Genomic DNA, 11,404 nt, shown 5'->3' on the forward strand with positions numbered 1-11,404 from the left:
ACGAAATCTCTGATGCTTTTAGATCTGTTTCCGACAATATGTATTATTCAAAAATTAAGAAGAAAAACAAAGCAATTAAGTGATTTGGGGCTTTACACCGGTGAATACCGATAAAAGCCCCATACAGCTACGACAAAAGAGAAGCTAGAGAGAATTAGGGTTGTTCATTTATTCTAGAGGTTAATTATCAAATGGATCACTTATTCTAACCCAATGTATCATCCGCATCACTGCGAAATTTTTGGTCTCACCTAAACCACTCAACAGAGTAACGGTTGCATGCCGTTGAATCAAATTAAAAAAGACGTTAAAGTTAATTTTTTCCGTTAAGTTCAGGTGACATGGTGCTTACGTGGATTGCAGGAATAAAATAAATTTAAACTTAAATAAACTAAAAGACCTGTTTGGTTATGTCAGATGACCTCCAGTTATTAGTCCAGAAGAGGCAATTCTAACCAATCCTGTCCAACAAAAAGAAGCAGATATTTTTGAAGATGAAAAGGATTTAGAAGAGGATGCGGATTCTGAGCAAAGTGATCAATCATCGCAACAACCGAGGAGGAGTGTCAAATGTAAAAAATGTGACAAAAGATTTTACATTAATAAAGCTAAAAAGTAGTATTAAACTTTTAATTCATGTACAGGCCCCGAATACACTACACACACTTATGGTTATCGGGGAATGAAGTGATGTTTACCGGGGAATGAAGTGAAGTGGAACATACAGTCAGCAGAATTAGCCGTTAGTTTTCTATCTCAGCTGCGCCCATTAGTTTTTTTAATTTGATTTAACGGAATGCAACCATTAGTGTGTTGAGTGATTTAAGTGAGACCAAAAATTTCGCAGTGATACGGATGATATATTGGGCTATAATAAGTGATCCATTTAATAATTAACCCTTTATTCTAAGACCTTGTCAACTAGTAAATTTTGAATTAACTTGATTTTTAATATTAATAATAGTATGGGTAATTATTACTATAATTTAGAATTTATTTGTTATTTCTACAAACCATAACATAATTAATTCATATCTCATCCAACTCTTAAGTCGTACAAACCATAACATAATTAATTCATATCTCATCCAACTCTTAAGTCGTAAACTAGGGATTGGGGGCTAGGCATTTCCACATTTCAATTTTATTCTCAAAGTCCCTACTCCATTCCCAACTTACACCAAATAGGCCCCGACATATCTGATTAACTTTTAATGAAATCAGAGCAAAGAAGAGTAAAAACAAAAGAGAAAATAAAAAACCACACTGCACTAGAAGAAAAAACAAACAGCCTAGTGCAGTCAATCACTCATCTAAATGTTCCAACAATGTCAACAAAACAAAGACATAACCAAGTTGTAAATAAATTCCTTGTTTAAAGAACAAAAGACAGCATAATTGTGTGTGTTTTAACCAAAAGATTATCCATCAACATTCATGGCTGTATGCAGATGACGACCAGCCATAGATAGATCCCATAACTGCTGAAGACCTGAAATACAAAGGAATGAAAGTAAGCCGGGAATTCTCCTGTTAAATAGCTGATTATGACATAGGAATGTGTGTGTGTGTGTATTATTATTTTCTATTTTTATTGTAATATTATGCACTGCACTACTGCAGTAACTTGAAACCTGTTTGCCACCATTTACTTTCCCCCAACACCCTGTTAATATTTTGTTTCTTTTTCCCGGGCCTCACCCAGTAATCGATTGAATTATATAAGATGCATATTTAGTATATTTTTTTTATGAAAGCACACATCTCAAGAATGCGCACCGATGTGGTACGCATTCCCAAGATGCGTATCTCCAGTTTCAAATATAAAAATAAAAAATCTAACTTGTGTGATACGCATTCCCAAGATGCGTATCTCCAGTTTCAAATATAAAAATAAAAAATCTAACTTGTGTGATACGCATTCCCAAGATGCGCATCTCCGGTTTCAAAAAAAAATAAAAAATTAACATGTGCATCCCCTCCTGGGTGTGGCCGTGTGGGTACAGATATTCAATATGCGGTTCAGGGGGTTAAGGGCAACTTCTTAAAAATGGGTATTTTGGGAATTGTTTTTCAGGATGGGGTATTTAGGGCCAAGTGGCCAACCCCCAAAACTATATTTGCAACTTTTGCATCTATCTTGTAAAACAATAGCACAATACTCAGTACAGTATTCACAATTTAGAGGCCCAGAAAATACCAGAGTATACTATGAAAGTGATTATTAATATTTAGCTGGCTTTTGTAAATTATAACTCAAGATAATCTATAATCATTAATATCATATTGCATTTGCAGAATAGCAAACTAGACAATAAGCAGGTAACAGTTTTAGAACAGATCCAAGTAAGAAGCCTATATTGATTAGTCAGGAAATTATCACAAAATCAAAAACCGGAAGTAATATCTCTTCATTCATTAGCGCCCTAATGGCACTTGCTAAAACCGGGATATCTATCTTTCTATTCACTAGCTCATACTAATAAAAAGTTGAGTTACCTTATAATATGCGGATTCCTTCATGAGCTGCATTCACAATCTTATTTTTTTCTCTGATTTAAAAGAACAGAAATTAATAAAGCTATATAGTAACATCTTCTAAGATAAATCCAGGAGATAATTTGTCAAGATTTTATTATAAAGATCAAATAGCTTCATGAAGTCCCTTAAAACACTTACCTGCTTTTTCTTTTTTGCCTTTTGGTGCCAAAATTTCTGAGGCATTAGCATCATCTGGTTTTCCTGTTCCTGATTCAAGTAAAAGGATATGCAAAGCTAGATTAATAAAGACCGTCAGAGAGAACAATCCAGCTTGCAATGGCCAGAACAAAAAGGCCAGATGAATTTAATGTAGACGTACCTTCTTCCTCCAGCATATTTAAATCCTTCACAGCTGCTTGCATCGCATAAAAGGATATTTTCTTCACCTGAACCAAAAAATAAAATTAATATGATAATTATATAGTATATATACTGTGTCGAAGATGTATGTTAATACACATATTATAAGCAAACACTTTATGCATTAATTACACAAATTTTGTAGTACAACATTGGGTGATTCATATACTGAGGCAACATACTTCCAGTTTGTCCTCCTTGGCTCTGTGATTTGGCGGAAGGGTGCGAAATTCCTCTGATAACCGGATGCATTCATGTACATTCTCCGGCGAAACAAAGTCTAGTGCAACCTTTATACATGACTGCAAGAAGAAATCATCGGTGTAGAGTTTAGTCAGTCAAGTATTACAGGTAAATTTAAACAGAAATAACTGCAAAGATGAATAGTGTGAGTCTCTGAAGACCAGTATCATAGGTATACGAAGAAAAGTATGATGCAGTGTGTATATTTATTTAAGCGGTCTTATTTATAAAAATAAAGAAAGTAAGCAGGAAAAAAAGAGCTAAAGAAAACAATTATTTGTGGTGTGAAGAAAATATACTGTTAAATCATACTTTCCTTGAAGATGACTAAGACCGCATGCATCTTCAATATAGATTAAAACTGTATGCTTATAATTAATATAACATGTGTCAATGCAAAACAGTAATCACTCTGATCGACGAGAAGCATTTTTCTTAAAAAGGTACAGCTTAACCTGTAATATTTTTCATCATCAGGAACGATCCAGATTAGGTATGGTACGGTGAGCTATCATCCTAACTTCATCGCAAAGGGTACTGTATCTATTCCTAGGATCACGTATGCGTGCATTTAATTTGCACAGGCCAACTTTAGACTTTACACCCACACGCAATGCGCATGCCTTTGCAAGATAATAAAAAATGAGCGGGGTACTCACTCGTCCCCACCCATATAATCATATACATACATATATATATGTACACAAATGCGTGTGTATTTACATATGTCATGTGCCTTATAAGGAAAAAAAAGAAGAACAAAGGCATTCTCATGGGGCCTGCCCATATTATATGTGTGTAGAGTGAGAAAGATAGTGTATGGTACGTAAACCTTCAACATATTTGATTTATATTATGTTATTTCAATGGGTCTTGAAGAAGAACGGTTAATATAATATAAAATCAGCAGATTGCCAACATCATGGTTACAAGGCTATGGTTTTCCGGTGTGCAGAATTATACACCAGGCAGTGTTTCATGGCCCAAAAGTGGTATAAATTTGAGTGTTTTGGTGAATGATACAGTGCTGTGGGAACAAGTTAGTAGCTCAGGGGCAACAAGGGCACCATATCTTTATCCCGGGTTTCAATACCAGCTTTGCTTTACAACCTTGCACTCATATCTCTTATCCAGTTATCCCTAGTTATATTTTGTAGGAACCTTTTCTACCTCCTCCTTATTACATACAATTTATATGTAATACTCTGAAATACTCCATTGGTAAACATACACACACACACAACTATGTAATCCGGTAGATGCCTCGACATGTAATTTATTTTTTCTATTTATGCTAGTGAGAAATACTATTAATCACAAATTAGCAAAAAAAGACAAGAAATACTATTAATCACAATGATTCCTCCCTTGAGATTTGCAGATGAAACAATGTATAACCACCTCTATCAAATCCTCCAGAATATTTCAACTTAAATACAGCATTTCCTTTATTTGAAATTAGTAATCAATATTAGTAGTTAAATCTATTGAGCATTGAAGAAAGGCCCTAACAATTCTGACCACCTTTTAAACTGGAATTATTCGCTTACATATACCTTCAAGGAAAAGAAGAAGCATAAGCATTTTTATACATGATAAAGTAATAAAGATATGGTTAAACCAAGTTCATATAGTAGCTTTTTCAAAAAAAAAATACAGCTATATAAAGCTAGAAGCTACCTTCAACAGAAGGCAAAACTTTTAATTTGGTAAAAGGAAGACCCAAATGGCAAATATATATCTACCTTCAGGTTTCGAACCTGGTGCGGACATCCAGCAGGTATAAATACTGCATCTCCTTGTTTTTGGACAAATGTCCATGGCTCTACATCTAAACATATCAAACATGAATCGTTGCACGGACAATAGAACATATATGTGTAGCAGTTAACACCATAAATGCATGTTAAACTAACCATATTCTTGTTTGAGCCTTCGCTTGTGCTCCATGGTTAAGTAAAACGTCTGGTCATGAATAGGATGAATTACCTGTAACATCAAACAAAAGTATTTACAGAAGCTCAGATATATCAAAATTAAAAAGTTATGAATCATCAGCTTTCTCTTAGAATGAACACATATGGAAGCAAACATGGGATGCATAGCAATACAATACACTGGAGAGGAGTTTCCATGAAAACTATAACGAAATATACAATAACACATACATTTTTAGGAACAAAGCCATGTATGACATTTTGAAACAATTCTTAGCAGTTGCTTTAAGTAAATAAACAAAATAGTTGGTACATGGTAAAGAGATGCTGTTACGAAAACATACTACTGATTTCCTTCCTGTTGCCTAACAACTAGCTTACGGGTGTCTCCCTTGTCCCTCCGCTCTAAGGCAATTCAGAATATAAAATACACAACTTGGTAATTGTTTTTACAAAGATCTTCAACAAGTACACATAGATCGATTTTCTTTCCTTTGCCACAAACCACATCATTAACTAATATCTACAACATAAAAACTGTCCATACTTCCTCTAAATAAAGTAGATGGTTTATTAATTAAGTGAATCTGTTTAGAGTCTGGAATATCAATAAAATTTAACTTCTTTATGTATCTTCACATAAATAGTGTGTTCCTCATATCAAAAGATTCAAAATTCACCTTAAGTCGCTAATTAGTTTGCTTAAATTCTCTGGTTCAAGATCACCATAAATCACACATCAAGAATCTTATCATCAAAAAAAGCAAGATAAAGATTTCTGTTGATCAAAGATCTAAACTTCTGGTAATTTACAATAGCACTTGAAAACGGGAAATCTAGGCACTGTCTTTACCTGATCTAGAGGCAGGCAGTATACATGTCTGAATTCTTTGAAATACTTCCTTAGATATTCTTCCAGTTTGGAAGAATCTTCCCTTCTAAATATGTCCCAGAGTGCACCTCCCTCTGGGTGTTCAATTCCCTCAATATTGTTATCCAAAATTCCAACACTACTATTCCCTGAATATTCATTCAGTTCACTTTTCTTGTCACGGACATCTTGACTCACAAGCGTCCGGTTGATAGCTGCATTTCTCTTCATTCGAACATTAGTGATATCAGTAGATCCCTGGCCCAATTTCACCTCAGAACTTTGAATTGTCCCATTTGGTGCACCTGTCATTTCATTAAGTTCCTCTTCCTGCTTTTCCATATCAACTGCTATCTGTTCTTCTCCAAAAAGTTCCCTTTTATCCTGGGAAATGTGCTTTTGTTTAATCTCCTCTATCATGACCTGTTGGGCAGATGTAAACTGTACTTCTTGGACATGGGTAAGCACATTGACCTGCACAATCACATATAATGTTCAGCAATCCACAAACCACAAAAAGAAGTGTATATGTATTTATCCCCATAAATTGACACCATCAAGGACACTTCTTTAATATTCTTTTGTAATGCTTCACCGCTCAAAATAAATGCTAATTCAAACAACCCTGCCCTTTACAGCAATGGTATTTTCATAAGATAAACTTACGAATACCAAAAAACAAGCGTACCGCATCAGACATGTCACAATGAAGCTTCGTCACAGAATCACCACGACCAAGCTCCTCAGCGATTCCATAAGCGATATATGTTTTAGGCCCCATATCCGGTTTCAAGGACTTTTCCGGCAGCTTGACAGCAAGATTTAGATAGCCGCTCCGGGAATTTGTATATTCTTTAAATGGCAAGCTACTGAGGAACTCAGCACCATGACGCGGCAAGTGTTCATCGAATGAACTGGAAGGAGGCCAGTCTTTCAACTTCAAGATAAGAGGCCACCCAGCATCATCAAGCTGACCTTCCCGATAACCCTTGAAAAAATGGTGGGCATTAACATCTACCTACACTCCGTAGAGCAAGTTAATAATTAGCAAATCACTGACGCAAGAAAATGCAAAAAGAACCTTATTCAACCAGATAGAAAGAGAAAATAGGGCACTGAAGAAGAAAATACCAACTGACCTCGCACCAGTCTAAACAATTAATGGCGACAACATCCAAAAGCTGTGAATGATTTAAGTTTTTGATCTGACGGAATGCACGCCACATGACCATAGGTTCCCAACTTAAACCACATGTTAACTCGAGCACATTATTGACAATAACAGGTTCGCCCTTGAGCCAGTGGTACTGAAAATGACTCAAGTCTTTAGACTCAAGTTCTACAGCAGTTGGACTGTACAAATAATTGTCACTGCTATCTTTCCGAGATGCGGCTTTCAGTAACTTCGATTTTTCAGTGCCAATTTCAGAAGCTGAATTGAAACAGGGGCACCGCTCTCCAGTAGTTGCTGGAACAAGTCGGTATTTCTCTGACAATTTCTCAGCTTCAACCAGCAATGTGGAAACTAAATCCTCAAGTAAACACTTCAACTCTAAAATCCCTTCCCCGCAACCGCCCAAAGTTTTGTGGGGACAAGGGATGTTACCATCTTCATGAGATTTCCACTTCAAAAAATCCTCGCGATTAGTTTCATCTGGTGTGCGCATTGTAGGCTTTGATTCACCTTCACCATGCATGTATTTGGACCCTGGGTCTACAAACTGAAAATCCAACTCTTCATTAGAGACTTTTAGGCAACCATCACGGAACTCTCGACAGCAAGTCAGACAAAGATCATAAGCACAACTTGTACAGCTTCTGTGAAAATCAGCAATTGAAGTTTTACAATAGTCGCTGCAACAAATATTCACGACATTAATTGCTTAGGAACGCCAAGAATATAGCCTCATAGTAATATGAGATGACTTCTGTAAGCTTACCAATATATACGTTCTCCCAAAGTGCAATTTGCCTTTTGAACCTTCAAATCTGACAATGATAACCCTGTGCAGACAATTAGCAATTTTAGCATCAATCTTTCCCTCATTTCAATTGCTAAATTTAATTTTAGTGAATCATACATCATGATGAAGAAAGTAAAAATGATTGAAAGAAATAAAAGTAACAAGCCTAGCTTGGACCAATAAATAAGGAGAGGAAAAAAGACAAAAACAAGATAAACATTTTTATTATGTAAGCAGTTCTACCATATTCCTCTGCCAAGATGAATCCACAAACTATAATCATTGAATTCACCCTTTTGTTACAGGAACTCTTGCAAGGAAATGATTAAATAATAGATATGGTGCTTTAGAAAAACCCACAATAGTAGCACAGTCGTCATAACAAAATAAATTTGGTCACTCAATAGCTGGAGCCCTGGGAAATACCTTGAATTTTAGCTTCTATGGCCTTCTCCTTCATTTGCTCCTCATTGAATTGTTTCAAGAATGGAAGAAGCATGGGGATAATATATTTAGAGTATTCAATTTTTTCTTCTTCAGTGAATTTTAAATCAAATTTTTCCTTATCCTGCACAAAAGTTTAAAATACCAACAATCTGAGCTTAAAATTAAAGGAGAGCATTAATAGCCACTCAATGATGAGAACCAAAATTACTTACTTTTTTGAGTACTTCTAGCCGCAAACATCTTTTACAGTTACAGTTCACTTGACAAACAGGGCACATCTTGGCAAAATCATACTCTGTCATCTTTGGGTACCTACATACAAATATACATGTATGACAGTGAGATGAACCTGTCTAACAATGATCAACTTGAAATCCATAATAAAATCGCTAGACAAACTGAACATATGATACAATTTCTGCATTTCACGGCCTTAATGCAAGTAGCAAATGTTCATTAAAATCACATAAAAATACTAAAATAATATCTAAACAAAGATAGCTACCAAGTTGTCATGCAGGGAACACAGTATCGCTTCCATATACAATTCTCGCATTTTACGGTCCGACCTTTGTCGTTCCTCTGGCACTGATGACACATATTGGATAGCGGTTTTCCCTTTAAGATAATAACCAAGATTGTTTAAGCATAAAGGTAATCAAGTTAACAATTACTAATAATATAAAAATAGAAAACAAAGCATACATTTTCGTCCATCTTTCGACCACCCTTTGGCTTTTTAAGAGCATCAGCACCCTTGCAAGCTGTACTAGTAGCATCTCCTTCTGAACTAGCTGACTCATCATTACCTCCATCACTTTCCTTCTTTTCCGGACCCCTAGTCATCTTACAATTCTCCTCATCATTAGTTTTCATTGAACTTTTTCTGCGTCTCTTCTGTGACTTAGCTTCATCTTCCTCCTGAAAATACTTTTCGACACATTCATCATACTGGTCCTTAATAACCACTTTTCTCTGCCTAAGATTTCTCCTCGGCACACTCTCTTCTGAATTCATTTTCTTTTCCTCAACACTTCTTTTAGTTAACCCCATCATCTCCTGTCCTTTTTCAATAGTCTGGTCAGCACAACTATCTATCCTATCTTTTTCTGATTTATCACTGCCATTACTAATTTCATCCACCTTCACACAATTCCAATCAGCATTTTTCCTAATAGGATTAAATTCCTCGCCCTGCCCATGTATTGCAGGATCCCCTGTTTCATTTCCTTGAACAAAGCTCACACCTTTCTGTGTCCAGTCACCAATTTCTCTCACAACCTCCCCTGTTTCCTCCTCCTTTTCATTCATATCAACATCTTGACTGCCAATTTCCCCCAAACCCTTGTTCACTTTTTTAGCACCCCATCTTTTGCCTTTCATCCCCTTCAAAATTTCTGATGATTTCCCATCTTTGTCATCAGCATATTCTTTCAAACCCCCATCAGACATAACACCATTAATATCCTTATCATCTTTTTTCTTTGAACTCCTTTTGCGTTTCCTCCCTGACCCACCTTCATCTACACCCTGTATATAGTCGTCAAGAAACTCTGTGTACGGGTCCTTGTGAACCACTTTCCTTTGGCGAAGAGTTCTTTTTGTCCCACTCTCCTCTAAATTCACTTTCTTTTTCTCAACATCTCTTTTAGTTAAACCCTTATCTTCAGTTCCAACTCTCTGATCATCACTACTAAGCATCCCATCTTTGTCCAATCTCTCCGCGCTCATTTCATCACTACCATTACCAACTTGTTCACATTTGTCATCAACCAAATCAACATTCTTCTCCACACAATCAATTCTCTCTCCCTTCTCATCCAAATCAACAACCCCCTTGTCATTTTCTTTAACAAAGCTCTCACCTTTCTCCCCCAAATCCCAAAATTCTCTCTCAACCTCCCCCTTTTCACCCAATTCACAATCTTGATCACCATTTTCCCCACAACCCTTGTTCTCTTCTCTAGGCCTCCCTCTCCCCCCCCTCACCCCCTTGAATTTTTTCGACAACTCCCCGCCTTCACCACCACCATCTCCTTCAATTCTCCCTCCTTTCCCCTCACAATTCTCAACTACCACCTCCTCTCCCTCCATCAAATCACCCCCTTTTTCCCATACCCCACCTCCTTCCTTGATCCCCATCTCTCCCAAACAATCCAACACACCTCAATCAAATCCCACCCACAAACTCTCTACACAAAACAGAAAAGATCTTTCAGAATCTAACAAACAAAATCAAAATTCACAACTCACAAAAAGAGAGTATAGCCTTATAGCTTCACACCAATAGATACAAAAACATATATGTACACTAAACAGAAGCACTTACAAAGCAAGAAATGAAACTTTCAAAAGTCCCGCCCTTTCCTTGTAAATAAAAACCCTTCCCTCCTTGTATACTGTGCTCCAGTACTAATCTACTCGGGCTTATAAATATTACTATAATATGTGTTGTACAGACATAAAATCATGGAATATAAAGCAGAAGCTACGAAGATTTCGAGGCTGAGGAATGTAAGCTGACATGGAATACAGTGAATATGTATCTGTTGGATGTTACTTACAAAACAACTGCACGCACTACTACAGTCCATAGATTGGTTGCGCTACAGTACACAGTTTGTTGCAGCTGTTTCTAGTAGGAGTACGTTTTTAGTCTAGTAACGGTCCAATTAACTCATTTCACATTTTTTTTTAATCATTTCACATTTTTTATGTTTTTATTTTTGTTGAGAAATACTGTATTTTTTTGTGAAATCGAGAGGTATACTCAATTCGGATTTTATAGATTTTTTTATGAAATCGGATGTATTCAATTTAAATTTTAAAAAATATATCAGAATCGGTATTTAGTTATGATTTTAAATTATCCAACAAAATTTGGCGATATTCATTTATAATTTTAAATTATATTTTCAAATTCAATAAAATTTAATTAAAAATATTTAAAACAATATCTAATGATAATCAAATATTTATGAATTGTTTTAAAATTGTTTGGTTGCATTTTAGAATTCATTTCAGACTAAAATTTCCCTGAA

At 35.8% G+C, this 11,404-nt stretch overlaps 1 protein-coding gene across 3 annotated transcripts; it reads right to left on the reverse strand.

Moving 5' to 3' along the window:
• Positions 1–1,254: 1,254 nt before the first annotated feature.
• On the reverse strand, positions 1,255–10,953 carry LOC108218680 (lysine-specific demethylase JMJ29). 3 transcript variants are annotated; one of them, XM_064091431.1, is made up of 16 exons: positions 10,693–10,953; positions 9,069–10,555; positions 8,869–8,981; positions 8,576–8,675; positions 8,343–8,484; positions 7,893–7,956; positions 7,088–7,806; positions 6,641–6,966; positions 5,935–6,426; positions 5,061–5,133; positions 4,890–4,975; positions 3,084–3,203; positions 2,861–2,927; positions 2,680–2,748; positions 2,500–2,552; positions 1,255–1,492 (listed from the first exon to the last, which is right to left on the reverse strand). In XM_064091431.1, exons 2-15 carry the CDS (start codon positions 10,503–10,505, stop codon positions 2,533–2,535), a joined length of 3,828 nt encoding a protein of 1,275 aa, XP_063947501.1. In that variant the 5' UTR covers positions 10,506–10,555; positions 10,693–10,953; the 3' UTR covers positions 1,255–1,492; positions 2,500–2,532. The 3 variants fall into 3 exon arrangements, with proteins under 3 accessions (XP_063947501.1, XP_017247225.1, XP_017247226.1); XM_017391736.2 differs by having other exon boundaries at positions 6,641–6,970; positions 7,092–7,806; positions 10,693–10,952; XM_017391737.2 differs by having other exon boundaries at positions 6,641–6,970; positions 7,092–7,806; positions 9,069–10,952.
• Positions 10,954–11,404: the final 451 nt, after the last annotated feature.

Source organism: Daucus carota, chromosome 4 (assembly GCF_001625215.2).
Source record: "Daucus carota subsp. sativus chromosome 4, DH1 v3.0, whole genome shotgun sequence".
Taxonomy (NCBI): Eukaryota; Viridiplantae; Streptophyta; class Magnoliopsida; order Apiales; family Apiaceae; genus Daucus; species Daucus carota.

Coding starts and splice junctions, on each gene's coding strand:
- LOC108218680 (XM_064091431.1), bottom strand. CDS start 10,505: ATGGGGATCAAGGAAGGAGGTGGGGTATGGGAAAAAGGGGGTGATTTG. Junction 8,485..8,575: donor GGCTAGAAGTACTCAAAAAA/GTAAGTAATTTT, acceptor ACTTTTGTGCAG/GATAAGGAAAAATTTGATTT. Junction 2,928..3,083: donor CCAAGGAGGACAAACTGGAA/GTATGTTGCCTC, acceptor TTTTTGGTTCAG/GTGAAGAAAATATCCTTTTA.